This window comes from Schistocerca gregaria, chromosome 8, assembly GCF_023897955.1.
Source record: "Schistocerca gregaria isolate iqSchGreg1 chromosome 8, iqSchGreg1.2, whole genome shotgun sequence".
Taxonomy (NCBI): domain Eukaryota; kingdom Metazoa; phylum Arthropoda; class Insecta; order Orthoptera; family Acrididae; genus Schistocerca; species Schistocerca gregaria.
The window spans coordinates 325,957,865-325,978,655 of record NC_064927.1 but is presented as its reverse complement, the minus strand read 5'-3'; the positions used below and the strand labels follow the sequence as shown (position 1 = coordinate 325,978,655).

Here is a 20,791-nt window from a genome sequence, read left to right as displayed (position 1 = left end):
ATCTCAAATAGCTCTGCAATACTCATTACTTCGTCCTTTCCTCCTACATTCGTTGTGCATGACTCTGGTAATTCATCTTCCTCGTCAATATTCTCCCAATTAATTTCGTCCCAACACGATATTCTTATTTCCTTCCTTCTTCTCTTCTCGTGATAAGATTTTTACTTCTCTGTTCAAGGTGCTGCAATTGTCCTGGGTCGGTGCGTCATTCTCTTTGGCATGGGCGCTTAGCTGTCAACTCGAACTTTTATTGGGGTTTGGTGGTCTTAGCTCCACGTCTTCTATCTGTATTCGCTTTTCTTGTTCAGCTTGTTGATAGTGGTTTCTTTGATGATAATTTGTCAGTCTATTGGTTCTCCAGTACCGGTTCCGGTTGTCGTTATTCCCTCTGTAATAGTTCTTGCAGTTCCTGGGTGAATTATAGTTATTGCCATATTCTCTTCTAAATCCATAACCGGTTCTTTGTTGAAATCTATTGTCGTTTCTTGGTGCGAAGTTATCACGTGGTTCGTAATTATTGTTTCTTTGTACTGTGTCTTGTGGATTTCACTGCTTCTTGCCTTCGTTTTCACGTGCGCTTCGTCTTTTTCTTGCTTCATCTTCCGAAAATATGAAGTCTAGTTCCCTTGCAATACCTTTAAATGCTTCGACGTCATTATCTCCGCGACCTACTAATGATTGCTGGTATTTCAATGGTAGCTTCATCGCGCATAATTTAATCAACTCTCCGTCACTGTATGGTACATCTAAGCATTGATTTTTGATTGCCATTACTTCGAAAAATTTCACGGGACTCTCCTCTCCTGAATTTTAAAAATATGGGTTCTGTAATAATTCGTACTTCACTCTGTTCTGTGCTTCGCTGGACCAATATCGTGAGAGAAACTTCTCTCAGAAATCTTCGTACGATCGGCATGTCGCTGCAACATTCTGCATGGTTTCTGCGACTGTTCCTGACATGTGTGCACATATAAAGTTTAAATTGTGTGCTGGCGTCCAGTGTTCTGGTAATCCTACTCGGAATTGATCAGTAAAAGTTCGTGGATGTAATGAGTTTCCTTCTCGAAAGTGTTGAAATTTTCTGACTGTGAGGAAATGATCGTTGTCGTACTTCGTCATAGTTCCATATAAAATTCACGATTCTTCGCCACTTTTGTTTCTGATCATTTCTCCCGTCATTCTTTCCGGTTGTGGTAGATCCATTGGATATTGTCCACTGTAACTTTCGCGAACCCGCGGTGCAGGCTGTCTGATTTCACGTATGTTACTTTCCGCCTGTGATTGGAATCGCAAATGCGTAATACCTTCGTTAATTTCTTGTTTCTCCGGTGCTGTTACAGATACGGATGTGGTTGCAGACTCAGTGCTTGTTCGATCCTGTTCACTACGCTCTTCAATAATTTGCAACAACTCTCTTCTCAATTTCTGAAATTGTCGCTTCGTTTGCGCTTCTATTTTGACTATGCGGTTATCATATCTTTTCAGCGCTGCTTTTGTGATACGTTTGTGTAACACACTGTTTTCAACAATTTCACGAGCTGTACCTGCTGCTTGTCTAGTAATTTCGTTTATCTGTTTCTTTAGTTTCTTGACTTCTCCTTGGGTGTTGTTACGTAATGTTTTGATCTCGTCCTGAATGTCATTACGCAATGTTTGTACGTCCGCTTGAACCTTGTCAATATCTGTTCCCAATTGATTGTGACCTGTTATTAACTGTCCTATCACTTCTCGAGATTCTTTTGCCTCGTCTTCAATATGAATTAGGTGTAACTGAATTTTTTTGTTTTGTTCTTTAATCTCACGGATTTGTCTCGTGGTTTCAGCATTCTCAATTTGAATTTGGTTCGCTATGTCTTTATTTTGCCTTGTCATTATTTCCGTAATTTGTTGTAATAATTCTGCCAGACTGGTGGGTCCTATTGCGTTTTCTTCCGACGTCCTACGTTCTGTGTTTTCGCCCAAGTGTTGGTTCGCAACCGATTGCATTGAACTGTACGGTGACATGTTTCTGCTCGCATTCCTTGTACTCTGTGGTGAGGGAGCTCTGATTACTTGTACTATGGGTTCTACGTATTCAAGACGCAAGTTAGAATCCTCATCGACTGTCTCTCTACTTTCCTGCTCCTCTGTCGTATGCTGACCTAGGTTTTCTGTGCCTTGGCGTACATCATCCTAGTTATAGTGCGTTATATGTTCTATTTCTCGCAATACTGTATCGTCTGGTGTACTGTCCTCTATTCTCTGTGTATTTTCATGCTGGGTCTCTACCTAAATTCGATCAAGGTCTCGATCTGCCACTGCTATTCTTTCCGAATCCCTTATTTTGTGTTTTAAAAGCAATTCACGCGCACTACTTCGCGTCAACTTGCGTCAACATGCGCTAAAATTTTGTTCACACGACTTGACAAACCATTCACTTACTTGTTGGGTCAGGACCAACATGTCAACGACGTATCCGGCACCTGTGCCCCTGCATTGGATAGAAAACTTAATTCTAACAATATTAAAATTCATAACTTATTTATGCTATTGCCTCTGCTACAGTGTCTCACTATTTCTTGAATACTTTCTTACTATCTATCGTTGCAGCTACTGTTTTCAACTATGTATAACTTTAGAAAAAAAATTTTTTTTTACTATGAACATTTTTTAGGAGGATATTTTTGTGACCAAGTTAGGCATGTGGTCGACCTTCTATCATGATATTTTACCATCCTGTCAGGGTCGCCATTTTCCAAACATTCATGGTGGTGTCTGTTTGTTCTATATCGTGTCTCCCTACCACTTTCTCGCAATGACGCTCTGAGCGTGTTTTTTAGGGAATTGACTAGTTTGAACCTGGGATCTGTTGCTGGTAAGGAGAAGCCAGACCACACATGACATGTAGAATTCAGAAGAGTTCAGTGAGGCTAGCGATGATTTAACCAAATACTAAATTATCTCAGCGTCAGCTCCACTGCACTCTTTGTAAAAGAATCTTAATACTAACTAAATTTGGTGGAAGGGGTTCAAGCCTTTCCTATTTTTAGTTAGCTGGTAAAATAACGTCGAAAAAGCAGTTAAGTTTACCATTGGAAATTTTATTCTACTCACAAAACATTGTTTATAAATTGCGCTATTGATAAAAGGAAGTGTTTTAATACAGGATGGTAGAAACCAACTGCGTTCAACAAAAATGTGAACGATTATTCCCTGCATGCCGTATCACATCTATAATCTGGGTTTAAATTAAGTTTCACAAAAGAGAAAACTATCAAAATGGTCTACAGTGACCCTAAATTATTTTTAATTACTTATCTAACTTGTCGTAAATTACAGTGGCTGATGTGGCTTCTCAATAATTGTATAACAGAGAAATCATCGCGTTTCAGATTATTACCTCAAGTGGCAAATGTGAACACCATGAGCCTTAATTTACGATTGACACTAGTATTACGCAAAAAGGAGGTGTAACAGATGAGACTTCTGCAGTTCTGAGTGAAGCCTTATGCGCTCAAAAATATGGCATCGCGTGCGTTCATTACCTTGTTGGTGTTTAGGCAGCATCAGGGCGAAAGCGGGCAGCACAGCTCCGCTCACCTCGCCATCTCAGAAGTAACTCTCCTCTAACTTCTCCGTACTACAATTTACCGAAGTTGGTTTAAAAAAACTATGTGGCTATGTTCTCATCTGACCTATCAGGGTCTCAATCTTAACCTTAAGCTCTGCCTACAAAAATTCTGTCTATCCAATGAGAAACGTTATACTTTTCGTGGTGGGGCAATGTTTTTAAAGTGTGCAATGTAACAGTCTCACACTAAAACCTGCAGCTGGTGTGGTCCTTTTAGCGTTATCGTGAGACCTATACTGTTGTTCTGGAGGGCTCTAGCTTTTAACATGGTCTGGAGGGTGGTCTTTGACGTAACAGAGATGCGAAACGGTCTCACGCTAAAACTTGCGGGTGGTAGTGTTAGCGGTAGGCTGGCGACGTGTGTGTCCAGTCCGTCCCTTATCGTAGGGCCTTCTAGCTGAACACGGTTCTGATCTCGGCTTCTGTTCTCGTTTCTCCCCTCGGAAATGCATTGGTCTCACGGTGGGAAAGTATGACATGCATTTAGACGTGCTTGTGTTAGTCTGTAGTATTCCATTTGCTCACTCGTTACTTGTATGTGACATACTCCTGGATTTGCTTATAATGTCCAGATTTTCATGGAAGGTGTTGGATTTACCTGAGACCTTACAACGTAAGTGACACATACTTACAGAATTAAACAGTTGGATAACTTCATACTTATGATATTGTATTTTGTCTGTACTTTGTGAACTGTTCATATTTTTTTTAAACCATTGTGATACTATAATAGCTTTGAATGTCGCATTTGGTATGGGATCATGATTTTTAAAGTACGCTTCACGTAGATGACACTATTGAAAAGAGCAGAGAATTTTTTTCTTAGGTTTTGAGATTATTGCAAAAAGCTACGACGTTTTTGAGATTTGGCTGAGATGTTACGATGTTATTATTCCGACGACGATGTGTATTATGCTGTTGAGGTATGTTTATTATCAAAACGCTGAAGCAGTATGAGGAATCTAATTATGCTACGTATTTATTATGATGAAATATTGAAGCGTCGACGCAAGATTGACGTGTCAACGAATATGTATAATAAAATAAGGACTAATGAGTAGTGTTTAGGGACTCTGTTTTCTCAAAAAGAATGTTGGAAACCAAGAGTCGTACTTAAAGAGTTATGAAATGTGTTTATATGCGTGAATGAATCGCAAAGCGGCCGAAAATTTTTTGGACGGTATTATATTTATAGGATTTTGTTTCTACACATTTGTAACGCAAATTCTCGACCTGTGAAATTTTTTATATGAGATTATCACTGTAGTGCAAACTGCTGTCGTAATATTTCGGTAAGAAAGCAAGTGATCTTGGTGTAATGCTTTGTGAGAGGCCAGCTGTGCCAGATGCCTGAAGAAAAATCCATTATGTGGAGAAAAAAGAGACCATTAACCTGGCTATTGACATTTCTTTGTAGAAAGCATCACAAATATGACACGGTATTACATGGAAACATATGATTATACTGTGGAGCACGTTCTTTGTGCTACTTGCTGAAATGCTTATGAACTGATGGGAAATATTCTTACATGTGCACGCCTCATTATGACAAGTGTCTTTCTATGAGACTTGAGAGAATTTCTACTGACTTTTGAGTAGTGTTTTTATGCTTTGCTTTATATAATTGCTTATTTCATTTGATATCTGGTTTCCAGTTGTGTTGCAGCATTGGTTTTATAAAATAAAATTAAATTCATTTGCTGATGTGAACACTTGCTGTCAACAGATGTATTAAATGATAATTTTGTGATCAACATTAAGAACATTAAGAAGGGACTAAAAACAGTAAGTGCATACATAATTTTCTTTTCAAGTACTTGGTAAAATTTTTGTAGAATAAGTTATGGTGCACCACTTTACTGACATAGACATTAAGATGTGAATAGACATTTCCCTTATCTACATTGTTGTATTTAGTGTACTGTATTTTGTGCTTTTGGGTTTGTCATGTTTAGCATGTTTAGATATAAGTTATAGTATTTGCTGCTGCTGTTTGCCAGGCACAGTGCAACTGAATTTCATTTTGTATTACTCTGTTAAGCCAGTTTTACTACTGATTTATTTTTCTTGTCGGTGCACATTGGCTCATGTTAGTTGTAATGTTGCATTTGCTTTGCTGATTTAGATATACTGCTACTTGCTTTGCCAATTTGCATTTTTTGTCATTGCTGTTTGTGTTAATTGTTTTGTGCTGCTGCATTGCCTCGTCTCCTAGCTTATGCATCTGAGCTCAATTGATTTAAGTTAGCTTAAGAAGGGGGTAGACTATATATGAAACTAACTATGAAGAATAGGGAAAGAATGGATTGAGAAGTTATATGAAAAAAGATTTGGGCCAAAATGGGGTATTGCACAATGACAGAAAATTATTTTTAAAAAGGATATGAATAGATTACAGAAAGCATGTATAGATAGGACTTTTTGGGAATAATGATGAACGAAGGGAGATCTCCAAGAAGTAAAGAAAGAGTTTTGTTTGCTAAATACTGCAGTAAAACAAACTCTGTCCTTTCCTTTTGTGTCATTCTGCTAGATGTTTGTGTAACCTTGTGTATTTGTGTTCGTCCTCCCTTTATGTGTTTAGCTGATACGAGTTACGTAGTAGAATTTTTCTGATAATATGTTATTACCCCCCCCCCCCATGAGCCATGGACCTTGCCGTTGGTGGGGAGGCTTGTGTGCCTCAGCGATACATATAGCCATACTGTAGCCATATTGTAGGTGCAACCACAACGGAGGGGTACCTGTTGAGAGGCCAGACAAACGTGTGGTTCATGAAGAGGGGCAGCAGCCTTTTCAGTAGTTGCAGGGGCAACAGTCTGGATGATTGACTGATCTGGCCTTGTAACAATAACCAAAACAGCCTTGCTGTGCTGGTACTGTGAACGGCTGAAAGCAAGGGGAAACTATAGCTGTAATTTTTTCCCGAGGGCATGCATCTTTACTGTATGATTAAATGATGATGGCATCCACTTGGGTAAAATATTCCGGAGGTAAAATAGTCCCCCATTCGGATCTCCGGGCGGGGACTACTCAAGAGGATGTCATTATCAGGAGAAAGAAAACTGGCGTTCTACGGGTCAGAGCGTGGAATGTCAGATCCCTTAATCGGGCAGGTAGGTTAGAAAATTTAAAAAGGGAAATGGATAGGTTAAAGTTAGATATAGTGGGAATTAGTGAAGTTCGGTGGCAGGAGGAACAAGACTTCTGGTCAGGTGACTACAGGGTTATAAACACAAAATCAAATAGGGGTAATGCAGGAGTAGGTTTAATAATGAATAGGAAAATAGGAATGCGGGTAAGCTACTACAAACAACATAGTGAACGCATTATTGTGGTCAAGATAGATACGAAGCCCACACCTACTACACTAGTACAAGTTTATATGCCAACTAGCTCTGCAGATGACGAAGAAATTGAAGAAATGTATGATCAAATAAAAGAAATTATTCAGATAGTGAAGGGTGACGAAAATTTAATAGTCATGGGTGACTGGAATGCGGTAGTAGGAAAAGGGAGAGTAGGAAACGTAGTAGGTGAATATGGACTTGGGCAAAGAAATGAAAGAGGAAGCCGCCTGGTAGAATTTTGCACACAGCACAGCTTAATCATAGGTAACACTTGGTTCAAGAATCATAAAAGAAGGCTGTATACATGGAAGAAGCCTGGAGATACTGACATGTTTCAGAGAGATTATATAATGGTACGACAGAGATTTAGGAATCAGGTTTTAAATTGTAAGACACTTCCAGGGGCAGATGTGGACTCTGACCACAATCTGTTGGTTATGACCTGTAGATTAAAACTGAAGAAACTGCAAAAAGGTGGGAATTTAAGGAGATGGGACCTGGATAAACTAAAAGAACCAAAGGTTGTACGGAGTTTCAAGGAGAGCATAAGGGAGCAATTGACAGGAATGAGGGAAAGAAATACAGTAGAAGAAGAATGGGTAGCTTTGATGGATGAAGTAGTGAAGGCAGCAGAGGATCAAGTAGGTAAAAAGACGAGGGCTAGTAGAAGTCCTTGGGTAACAGAAGAAATATTGAATTTAATTGATGAAAGGAGAAAATATAAAAATGCAGTAAATGAAGCAGGCAAAAAGGAATACAAACGTCTCAAAAATGACATCGACAGGAAGTGCAAAATGGCTAACCAGGGATGGCTAGAGGACAAATGTAAGGATGTAGAGGCTTATCTCACTAGGGGTAAGGTAGATACTGCCTACAGGAAAAATAAAGAGACCTTTGGAGAAAAGAGGACCACTTGCATGAATATTAAGAGCTCAGATGGAAACCCAGTTCTAACCAAAGAAGGGAAAGCAGAAAGGTGGAAGGAGTATATAGAGGGTCCATACAAGGGCGATGTACTTAAAGACAATATTATGGAAATGGAAGAAGATGTAGGTGAAAATGAAATGGGTGATACGGTACTGCGTGAAGAGTTTGACAGAGCACTAAAAGACCTGAGTCGAAACAAGGCCCCTGGAGTAGACAACATTCCATTGGAACTACTGACGGCCTTGGGAGAGCCAGTCCTGACAAAACTCTACCATCTGGTGAGCAAGATGTATGAGACAGGCGAAATACCCTCAGACTTCAAGAAGAATATAATAATTCCAGTCCCAAAGAATGCAGGTGTTGACAGATGTGAAAATTACCGAACTATCAGTTTAATAAGTCACAGCTGCAAAATACTAACGCGAGTTCTTTTCAGACGAATGGAAAAACTAGTATTAGCCGACCTCAGGGAAGATCAGTTTGGATTCCGTAGGACATGAAAGGGAAGCAGTGGTTGGGAAGGGAGTGAGACAGGGCTGTAGTCTATCCCCGATGTTATTCAATCTTTATATTGAGCAAGCAGTAAAGGAAACAAGAGAAAAATTCGGAGTAGGTATTAAATCCCATGGAGAAGAAATAAAAAGTTTGAGGTTCGCCGATGACATCGTAATTCTGTCAGAGACAGCAAAGGACTTGGAAGAGCAGTTGAATGGAATGGACAGTGTCTTGAGAGGAGTATATAAGATGAACATCAACAAAAGCAAAACGAGGATAATGGAATGTAGTCGAATTAAGTCGGGTGATGCTGAGGAAATTAGATTAGGAAATGAGACACTTAAAGTAGTAAAGGAGTTTTGCTAATTGGGGAGCAAAATAAGTGATGATGGTCGAAGTAGAGAGGATATAAAATGTAGACTGGCAATGGCAAGGAAAGCGTTTCTGAAGAAGAGAAGTTTGTTAACATCGAGTATAGATTTAAGTGTCAAGAAGTCATTTCTGAAAGTATTTGTATGGAGTGTAGCCATGTATGGAAGTGAATCATGGACAATAACTAGTTTGGACAAGAAGAGAATAGACGCTTTCGAAATGTGGTGCTACAGAAGAATGCTGAAGATTAGATGGGCAGATCACATAACTAATGAGGAAGTATTGAATCGAATTGGGGAGAAGTTTGTGGCACAACTTGACCAGAAGAAGGGATCGGTTGGTTGGACATGTTCTGAGGCATAAAGGGATCACCAATTTTGTATTGGAGTTCAGTGTGGAGGGTAAAAATCGTAGAGGGAGACCAAGAGATGACTACACTAAGCAGATTCAGAAGGATGTAGGTTGCAGTAGGTACTGGGAGATGAAAAAGCTTACACAGGATAGAGTAGCATGGAGAGCTGCATCAAACCAGTTTCAGGGCTGAAGACCACAACAACCACAACATGTTATTTACTTTGTAAATATGTTTAGACATTATTTATTCTGATCTGTTTCAATGCTCGTGTGAAATTAATATTTCGAAAACTATTCTCATTATTTTATATATGTACTTATGTCATAATTCCTGTAACACTGATGTGTATGTCTGTTTTTATTCTTTTGTAAAGCCTGTATTACTACAAATGTTATCCATATTATTATGTTTTTCATTATGTTTTCTGTACCTTTTTAATTGAATTCTCATGTCGTACGTCTAAAATTGTAATTGACACCAGTTTATCAAATTAAGTAACTTGTAAGCATTAATTTCAGTCCACACATTTCTCTTGGTCATAGTATATGCACAATATGTAAGAAATTTCGACTGTTATTGTTTGCACGTGTGTTAATAACTCAGCAAGGGACTGGTTAACAGCACTGCTGGTTCTAAGAACATTAAAAAAAATTGTGAGTGCACAAGTGGTGGTTCATAGACTCTTCGAAGGTGACTATGCACCTTCACAAACGCCACAGATGGCTGCTGGCTGTCTCTACAAGGACTGCAGTGGGTCTGCACCTCTGGTGGTCCACCAATACCATAATCTCTACCAGGACTACAGTGGGTCTGCTCTGTGATGATCTACCTAACAATATTCTTCAAAACTTCCACTGACTCTCCTGTGGGTTTGCTCTGTTGTGACCCATTACCTGTCTCCATGTCAAGAGTCATCACTGTCTTTCTGTTGGAGGGACAGCACTACTTCTTCAAGACTGCATGGAAATCCACTACTTCCGTGTGCATTTTCTTTTACTGCTCAGACTTAGAGAAAAACAAAACACTGCAATTTTACTGTGATGAATGGTCAGGACTGTGAGAAGATTTTAGCTTTTCACCAACATTGTATCAGTAAGTGTGTGAGTTTGATTTCTTTGTTATTGTAATTATGAAAAATGTTTTGAAATCTGTATTGGCCACGGCGCAAAACAATTTGTGCAATTTTTTGGGGGAGCATGGAGGTTAAGTACGTAGGCTGTTTAGGTTTTTATGTTGGTAACGCCATGTAGCGCTCTATATGAAAGTAATTGGCTGTGCCGTGTGCAGTCTGTGGCTGGGTGGCATTATTGGAATAGTCACTGTTGTAGTGTTGGGCAGTCGGATGTGAACAGCGCGTAGCGTTGGCAGTTGGAGGTGAGCCACCGGCAGTGATGGATGTGGGGAATGAGATGGCGGAGTTTTGAGAGCGGATGATCTGGACGGGTGTCCATCAGAGAGAGTAAATTTGTGAGACTGAATGTCATGAACTGCTGTATACGGGATTTCCAACGCTAAAAAAGCGATATGTGGTTGCAATGAAATTTATTCCACAGATGAGGCTACATGACAATACAAAAATGATTAGAACGACAGAATTGTACACCACTTTGACTGTGAGCATTCAGTACGATCTCAAACCGCCATGTGATGCAAAGAGACCCACAAAACACTGTTGTATAGAAACGAAGAGAGCCTGGAACTTGCTGGCATGCGATTTCAGATGCGTCTGCACAGCATCAACAACAGTTGATAAAGGACCAGAATGAACAAGTTGCAGACCGACTAAGTCCCAGATATGTTCGATGTGTGGCATGTCAGTTGAAAATATATGTCAGTGATGCAGTGTCAATCGTCGTTTTTGGAAGAAGGCTAGGATGTTCGTCATCGCATTCGGCCGGGAGCTGTCCTGGTAAAATGATGAAACATAGTATATGGAGTTGCCTGCAGGATGGGCAGTAGCTCGGGCCCCCTGATGCACTGATTGCCGTTGAGATTCGCCTCTACTTAGGACGCGAGATCGCATGTTGTAGCCATGGCTCTCCAATCCCTCACTCGTCGAATTTCATGTTCGAAGCCAATAAAGTCTCAAATATAAATACTGTTACTACTCTGAAGCTAATGACCAGATTATGGATATTATGTCTCTTTCAGAACTACAATACTAGCGTCAGAAAATTCTACGGACCCATATGTAGAAACGAGGATGAAACCGAAATTAATGTAGTTACTTTAGTATGGAAAGAAGCTGTATGTGGTTTAATGAACAGTTTTCAACATTTCATCTCGGCAAAAAAAAAAAAAAAAAAAAAAAAAAAAAAAAAAAAAAAAAAAAAACGAACTGCGATATCTTTTACAGCTCCGGATATGTGTAAGGGGAGCTGGTTAGGAGAATCACTATTTATCAAATTACAGTATCCGGATATATTTAAGGTGAACAGGTTAGTTGAGTCACTCTTTGTTAAATTACAGTATTTGTAGCTGTAGAAAACAACTGCAATAAAAACTAGTTATTATAATTTTTTTAAGTTCCTACTACATGCGAAAAAAGTCAGGATGCGCTGTAGCTTTTGACAAGAATGGTAACGTGATTAGTAATTATAAAATTATTTGAATTACGGAAGTATGCAGTTCTTAACAATCGTAAAGAATATGTGGAAGTAACCAATGAGAAAATTTGTGAACATTATATAGAAGAAATCAACGAAAAAATTAACAGTCTAACGATTTGATGGAGATAAAACGAAATAATATTTAGCTGCGAATAAAAATTGGGAGCTGATAATAAAACACATTTAAGGGTAAATATATTATGTGAATGATTGTGGTGCTTGAATCAAGTCGTCTGAGACTAGTAATATCACAGCAACTAATAAACGGGCTGTTTTAAATGCTAACGTATGTTTTTGATGGGCTTAACTGGTGGTGTACTGAAACTGGTAAGGGGAACTGCCCATCGCATCCCCCTCAGACTAAGTGGTAAGATGGCCTAGTGGCCTAGTGGCCTAGTAGCCCGTCAAAAAGTGAACACAGATGAAGCATGAAAACACGAAGAAGATATACTGCACTGCGAAAAAAGAACCAAAATAGAAACAGCGAACGGCCAAACCTCAACGTGTGCACTATGGAGCCAATCCGAATACCTACTGCGTTTTGGTCATGTGGTCACGGGGTTGGTCTACGAAGGGAAGACATGCGTTCGAATTTTTTTCGTGTCCCGTATTTTTTTCACTAAATTATGAATTTTCCGTCCGTTCATTGACTTGTCTATTCGCCGTATTCAAATCTGTGTCTGTGTCGTGGTGTAACAGCCGCTTAAGATAGCTAGATGTAACGAAGGGACCTGTGGACGTACATACCTCCTTTTTGCTTTGCACGAGAACAACATTTAATGACTCTTATATTCCGTTTTGGAAGTTGTGACTCTTCAATTTCCTTCCTACAAAATAGCTCTCATCCGTTTATTTGTTGTTTTCATTTCTGTGAGAAGTCTATACCGCATCTCACCTGCTCTGACTACTTATCACATTTATTTGCGATGGTAATATGTTTCTACTTCATGAGTCTTACTCTATAACCCTTGTACAGTATGACAATTGCTCAGACTACAGAAAGAGAACAGATACGGCAATGACCGGACCGGCAATACATAAATATGGGAAAAAAGGGGCACAAGGGAGACTTTAACACGGATCTATAACTCTGCAGTCTAACACCGAGACCACATAACCACGACACCGTGGGGCTTACAACTGGTTCGACGTAGCACTTCTTAACATTGGACAGTTCACTGTTTCTATTTTGCTTCTTATTTAAAGTTAGCTAACCCTCTTCCTGTTTTCATGCTTGGTCTGTGTTTAGTTTCTGACGGGCTATCGAGTGGGTCATTTTACATTTAAATCTGAGGGGCGGGTGCGATGGGGAATTTGCCTTGTGAATTCAGTGAACTGAGCACCAACTATCTTACTGCAGGGAATCTGTAGGCAAAATTCAGTTGCTCACCTAATCATAAACTTTCAGTTGAAATACTTGATTTGTAACTCAAGGATAATTTTGGAGAAATATTAAACATCTTTAATTTTTGCAAGAGTCTGGCAAATTAAGTAAAATATGTTTCTAGAGGCTGAGGATTGGCTTATGAATCAAGTGGAAAGACGTCTGCACTCAATGTCATTTACCTTTAGAGCTTCGTAGAACTAAACTGTAGAGGGATCAAAAGTTACAGAACAATGTAAAGAAGATATTGTATTTGGTGGGTTGACCTGGCTCCTACAAGACCCTGTTACAACTGTTTCAATGGCTCAAGGCCTGCTATCTTTCTCCCTGATGCTTTTGTCGTAGCAGTTCAAACACAGGAACAATAATGTACAAGAAGCACATCCTCCCCTCACATGAACGTGGAGGAACGTGAATCAGTAAGAGAATTAGTTAAACATACCCTGTCCAATCGCTTTGCTACCACCCTGGGCAATAGACAGAACGAATGCTTTAGCAGATGGGAATCACACCTAGATAATTGAGAAAGCGCACAACAAAGACCATTGAAACACAAACTGGTCCTGAATTCAATGTTACTTTATCGATGTGGAATCCCGACGTTAAATTAAACGTTAAATTAACGTTGATATTGGCTAATGATGTGGACAAAACAAAACAGAAGACCAGATAATGGCAGCATCAATAAACTAAATGAGAATTATATAGCTGCTGATATAAGAAAGAAAACAGAAACCTACAAATTTCGAAAATTTCAGATATGGGTAGTATTATATAACAATATGATAACGGAAACGTTTTTTCTGCAACAATTATTTTATCCCAGTTCTTTCAACCTAGACTGAATGAATACTTTTATTATTATTATTACTATAACGGGGATGAGTTGCTCCTCTAGCATTGAGTGTACGTACAGTATAGCATTTAACACAAAAACGGTGTTTGTTTGTTGTCTTGTGAAACAAATACATTTGTGAGTAACAATTATCATCGATTAAGTCCTGAGACTTGAAGAAATTTAAAGTTATTCGCTTTCCTCCCGCATACTTCATGTAAAATCAAACGTATTTCAGTTTGTATTTCGTGGAAAACGTAAACCCAGAAAAAACAATCTAGTGAAAAATTTTCGTCGTAATAGACAATCAACAAAAATAGATACGAAAAGACTCTGAATAAGTAAAAATAAATACTTGAGTCTTAGCAAGTTTATACATTTTTCGTTTATATTACGTTATATTGCCGACGTGTTTTTGTTAAAGTATTTGTCAGATATACCTGTCTCTTATTCCTACCGTTGCACGTAGAGGTATTTATCAGACGACGTGTTTTCCTGTTAAAACGTGAATTACAAACACGGATTTAACTAAAGCCTTAACAAATGGTAGCATTTTCTATATGGAAAAGAGGATGCGAGCAGGTATACACAAAAGAGAGTTGAAAAGGCTAAATATCTTAAACTAAGAGTTTATTTAAAGCGACCTAAGGACAATGACCAGCTTCAAATATTTAGTTCCATCGATGCACTGCGTTTGTTTATATTATGTAACTCCGACGAGAATAAAAACAGATGATCCTGAATAAACCAGTTACTAAACGCTGCGGTAATATTAGATAATTTAGGACTCATATAGACGTCTTTAGTTATTTACCAGTGGAAGTCATATATATATTGAGGAAATTTCAACGGAGGTTACTTGACGCAGTTAGCGACTTGCGCAGTCATTAGCTGCGTTTCCCCTTCGCGCAGTTTCGTACAGCTTAGGATCTGAATACATGGACCATATATCTAGCTGGTAAAGAGTCATCTGGACCTGGAAGGTCATTACATTGTTTCGTAGTAGCGGGTTCTGCACAGAAGCGTCGAGATGCAGAGTGAACAGGAAGACGAGCTAGAAACCACTCTGTCTTGGGAAGCCAGCGGGCGGTCAGTGCTGAAGCTGAACATTCGGCACCTGTACGTGTTCGGGCTGTGGCCGCTGTGCGAGGCGTGGCCCTTCCACCTGTACACGGCTTACGGAGCCGCACTGGGCATCTGGAACACCGCGGAGGGCTTCCTGGCTGTTTACTTCAGCTGGGGAGACTTGGAGCAGACGACACTGGTGCTCATGAACACCTTTACGAACGCCAGCGGCCTCGTCAAGATCGCCTTCTTCGCGCGCGACGGTCGGCGCTACAACTCGCTGGCTCGGAGCGTGGACCGGCTGATGTCGCTGCAGAGCGGGGTCTGCTCGCGGGACCCCGCCCTGGCCGGCGTGGTGCGGCGCTCGCGCCAGAGCGCCACGCGCCTCACGCTGGGCATGCTGCTCTTCATGTTCTCGCAGTGCTTCGTCTGGTTCCCCATGCCGGTGTTCGCGCACGCGGGCGAGAGGCGGCTGCCGTTCGCGCAGCACCCCTGGGACAACAACACCGGCTACTACGAGCTGTCGTACGCCGTGCAGTGTGTGGCGGGGCTGTGGCTCAGCCAGATCAGCTACGGCATCGACTGCTTGTTCGCGTCCGTCATGCTGCTGGTGGCTGCCCAACTGGAGATCCTGGCGGGGCGAATCGTGGCGCTGGGGAAAGTGGCGAACGCCGCAGGTTGTCGCCCAGACGAATCACTGGCCGCCAACACTCGCAACCAGACGTACAGAGACTTGTGCGTTTGCGTCGAAGCTCATCAAAAGGTCCTCAGGTACGTTGGACGACCATTGTGCTAAGAGGCGAGATATCAATAGGTATCTTACGAAGCTCGTCAAGAATATCTCTCTTGTGGCAGACTCTTCATCTCAGAGTAGAGCTTACACCAAACGTCCTCAGTTATTTGTTTCAAGTATTCCAATATTTACTCTCCCCTATAGCTTCTACCGTCTGCAGCTCCCTCTAGTAACATGGAACATATTCTGTAGTATCTTAATGCATATCCAATCATATATGTACTAAGATGGTATCTGTTCTTTCGGACATGTCTGAAAGAACAGATACCATCTTAGTTAAGGCTCACCGGCCACTTGACCATCTTCTTCTTCTGTGCGAATGCACAAACAGTGCTCTAACTCTTACGGGAATCGGCAACGCGCCGCGAGTAATGAGTATAATGGGCTGGGGCACTACGGATGTTGTGTGGGACAATACGTTGAGAATGTGGGTTTTCGCAGGAAGCTTGCCAAAGATAAATCCCTGCAGTTATGCAATCCTCCGTATCCTCGGTGGCTCAAATGGATAAAGTGTCTGCCGTGTAAGTAGGAGATCCCGGGTTCGAGTCCCGGTCTGGGCACACATTTTCATCTGTCCCCGTTGACTGTTGTCAACGCCTATAAGCAGCTAATGGTGTTCATTTCATTGTAATTGCATATCCAATCATCCTGCCCTTATTCTTGTACTTGTTGTCCGTATCTTCCTTTCTTTGCCGATTGCAGTTCGCCTAAATTTCAACATCCTTCTAAAGCACCACATCTCAAAAACTTCGGTTTTCCCATACTCCACGATTCACTACCACACAATTCTGCCCTCCAAATATACATTTTCAGAAATTTATTCGTCAGACTGAGATGGACATTTGTTATCAGCAGACTCTTATGAACCAGGAATCTCCTCTTTGCATTTGTTAGTCTGTTTTCTACGTATATCTTGCTTCATTCGTCACGTGTTATTTTCCTTCATATATAGTACAATTCCTTAATTTCGTCTACTTCGTACGCACCAGTTTTGATTTGAGGTTTGTTGCTTATCTTGTTTCTGCTACTCCTCATAATCTTTGTCTTTGTTTGTATATCTCCGTTATCAGGGAATCTTATTAGAGCTGTAATTATCAGGATTTATAATTATAAAGTATCTGAGGTCATGGTTCAGCTTATAATTAAAAGGAGGTGGGTTACAATAGATTTTCGTTTATAACTGATCTGATGGTGAAATAATGTTAATGAAAGTCGATTTGACAGTAATTTAACTTATTTAATGTAACTCATACTGACCCTGAGGTACTCATTTGACTTTTCATTCCATTCAACGTAACTGATAACTCTTCTTCACTTCCATAGATTGCAGGGTCAGCAGCTCGTGGTTTAGTGGCTATCGTTGCTATCCCATGGGATTCCAGATTCGATTCCCTGCCAGGTTAGGGATTTTCTCCGCCAGGGGACTGGGTGTTCGTGTTGTCATCATCATTCGTAAAAGTGGCTAGATTGAACCGCCTACAGATTGGGAATTTTTCTTGGTGCTGATGCCCGCGCAGTTGAGCGCCCCACAAAACAAACATGAGTGATGACAGGAGGATCAGCAGTGAATCTTATCATTACTATCCTACTTTTCAACCTTCATTTTATTTCTGTATTTTCTTATTCGATTCATAGGTTTTAATAGTAGCAGCGAAAGAGCAGAATTTCTCTCCATCTACATAACGGACATCTCGCAAAATTTTTCATCGTTCATCACCTATGAACCGAAAATAATAATACTGTTTATGATAATGTGTACCCTTCTGAATGGACTACAACACGCAACACACTATAAGCGGCACTTTAATCATTAAGGATTTTTTTAAAAATGACATTTTCTCTATTTCTATTATTAGACTACAAAGCCAGACTAAAAAAACTCTTAGATTGTAAAACCAAAATTACCTTTAAAATCCCTAAAAACTGCAATTTGAACTTTCTTCTTCTTCCTCTTTGTCGTCATCGTTGTCTCTTTTTATATAAGACGGTCTTCACGGCCATCGATAGCGTTACTTATGTCACACTTTTGTAAAGATGTGAGATAATGTCTTATTATACACCACGACTGCCTTATCCACGGACACCTTTGTTTGATGGTAGGTCCTTTTAAAGTTCACTTCGTCATGAATACATGCTGGATTTCATCCATTTTCTCCACTCCCCTTTCATATAAACCATAAATAATTCATTTATCGAGACATCGAGAGGCTGCAATTATCAAATAAGTTCTCCAATAATGGCAGCAAACTGTACTTTCCTGCCTCAATTTCTCTTTCACAGAATTATCCAAGTGACTACTACACTGATCTAGCACAAGAACTGAACTCTTCTTCAATGAAGCACCTTTCCTTGTTTCCCACACTCTGTCAATCCGTAATTTCATTCCAGCCTCGACCATCTAACCCTTGTTAAATACGTGAAAAACAACACCTGGCGATATTTCAGAAGGCTTTGGCACTGTTTGGAGCTTGAAAATAATCATTGGATGAAGTTTAGCATCGTCAGCACAACATGAAAGGACAACAGTGTAGTGCAATTTTTCGTGTGCACTTCTTTTTATAGTTACAGTTTCGGCAGCCTTCCTGGAAACATTTCTGTTATTCTTCAGATCAAATGTCTGAGGAGTTTCGTCCATATTCGCTATTTGGCTTTGTTCCACAGTGGTTTCTTTTAGATGTTGCGTAATAAAGCGAGGGAAAGATATTATTTTATCTTCGTACTCTCGTGGTATTTTCTGACGTATTTTGGTTTTGGTTCGTATACTAAGTCCGTGATTCTTCATAAACATGTAGCACCAACCAACTTCATCCTTAAAGTCTGTAAAGTTCCGCTGTAGCGGTTGCTTACGAGCTTTATTTAAATCATTTTTGCATTAATTCAGGCACCATTTTGACGGTGTCCTTGAATACATTTCAATACGTCATCTTCTAGTTTAGGCCATTTTCATCGATTCCTCAATTTGCATATGTAGTCTTCCTCATTTATCTCAATTCTTCCGCCAATCGCGAATCATTTTTTCTGTTGGTGGAGGGCCGAAATGCCGCTCAGCTGTTCTATTTCCATGTTCTTCTGCACATGATGTTACGTTCAATTTGAAACCTGCATCACTTGAATACCCTATATTTTTTCCATTACGGAATTATCTACTAACAAAAATATTGAACTGTTTCCTATAACACAAGTCACTTTCTAATCTAGTTGTCTGGCACACTGCATATCAGTGACGCATCATTGGATAGACAGTGATCTGGGTTTATGAGGTCGGGGTGGGAGGGAGAGAGTGATAGTAAGCTTGTGAATTCCCGCAATTCATTTTCACGAAACCTTGCAACTCATGTTTGTCGAATCGGGTCACTGATATTGTTAGATAGAGACAGGTTCTCCGCTGCATGAAATATATGGCCATTTTTTGATTGGAGGGAATTTTAAATCAAACGCTGCACATTTTTTTATTGTTTTCGAGTATGAGAGGCACGTAAATTTTGGAGACCATTTTTCCAAGAAAAAAGTGCGTCTTATAGCCCGTAAAATGCTGTGCGTGGTTGGGCAGCGTTGGGAATAGCAGACAATCGGGGAAAAATCTGTGTATTTTTTAGCGTTTGTAGAATACACTCGTACTAATTCAACGTTGCTGTGCGACGTATTTCGCATTACAAATTATTGCAAGTCTTTATTTCCATGTTCCGTTACATTCTGACTACTCTGGTCTGAAGTGTCTTATTAAGAAGTTGCGGCGCAATATTGCCGGCATAGACTGTTTGCTTTACAGTATCAACAAAGTTGACAAAAAATACATTAGTCGATATACTCTCACATCAAACAATCTAAGTCACCAAGCAACACAGTTGGATAGTCAAAATGTTATCTGTATTAAGTTTAGTGATAATACAGATCACACAGCACTGTTTTTTGCAATTCGGTTTAATATTCATTCTATTAATTTTAAGCTGAGCCAATGAGCCTTTACAGTAGTTTTCCCTACTGACTTCCAGCGGATTTCTACAAAATTTTCGTGCATGTTGTAATGTTCAGCTCATTCAGATACGACGGTGAGTTCGTCCTCCATTGCCCAAAAACCAGGTGTTAGTTTTCTAGCTCCCTCCGTATATCTAGTCTTTGAAAACCTGCGTGCTGCGTGTTTTTACTGTTGGACCCACTCTTGTAGCGTACGTAGTAAAATTTTGTGAATTTCCGGTTTCTAAAGTCTCTTAAGTTTTTAATGTGAAGCATTTTAGTTGCTAACATAGGTTGCCTTCTTCTTTTACATAGCGTGTGCCGTATCTTCACGAGCTCGCCATGTTATTCATGCACCCATCTGTCTGCGTCTAGTGTTATCACATGTGAACGTGTGAGAAAGTTTTCGAAATGTGTAGGAACCGTGTACTTGAGGCAATACTTGCCTATCAGCCAAGTATTCACCTTGCCGGATGTGGAAAACCGCTTAAAACCATATCCCGTCTGACCATTATACCGGTCCTCGTCGTTAATCCGCGGGGTGGATTCGGGCTCGTAATAGTGCTCCTCGCCGAATCCCGCAAGCGGCGTTCTAACGCGTGTTGCCATCCTAGCTGTTCTTTATTTTCATAATCCGTAATAATTTGTGAACAGTTTCGTCAAAGTCTGTAAAACCGTGTGCCCTGCAATGGCGGGCAACTGTTTGCCCTACATGTCGATGACTCGACCAGCTGTGTAAACCTGGGACACTGCTTCCCTTACTGATCGCATTTGATGAAAACAGGAGTTACGACATTCTGATAATATGATCCGTGTTAGCATATATACAGGGTGTTTTATAATTGATGTTAGACACTTCCACATATTGTAGAGGGGACTTAACAGATCAAGTTCCACTTGTGAACCCAAGTTCGGAATCGTCATCCAACGACGGTACAGTGAGACAAAGTTATAGGTGCCGGCGCCTGTAAATGCATGTATCTACAGGGTGGTTCCGTGATGATGTTACAAACTATCGAGGATGGTGGATCAGGATAAATGT

General features: G+C 40.2%; 1 protein-coding gene across 1 annotated transcript in view; it reads left to right on the top strand.

Moving 5' to 3' along the window:
• The first annotated feature begins 14,967 nt into the window (after positions 1–14,967).
• The window catches only part of LOC126284959 (odorant receptor Or2-like), a 54,176-nt gene continuing 48,352 nt past the window's right edge, over positions 14,968–20,791 (top strand). Inside the window, exon 1 of the mRNA XM_049984233.1 lies at positions 14,968–15,773. Within this exon, the coding sequence (XP_049840190.1) occupies positions 14,968–15,773 (806 nt within the window). The remainder of the gene's footprint in view (positions 15,774–20,791) is intronic.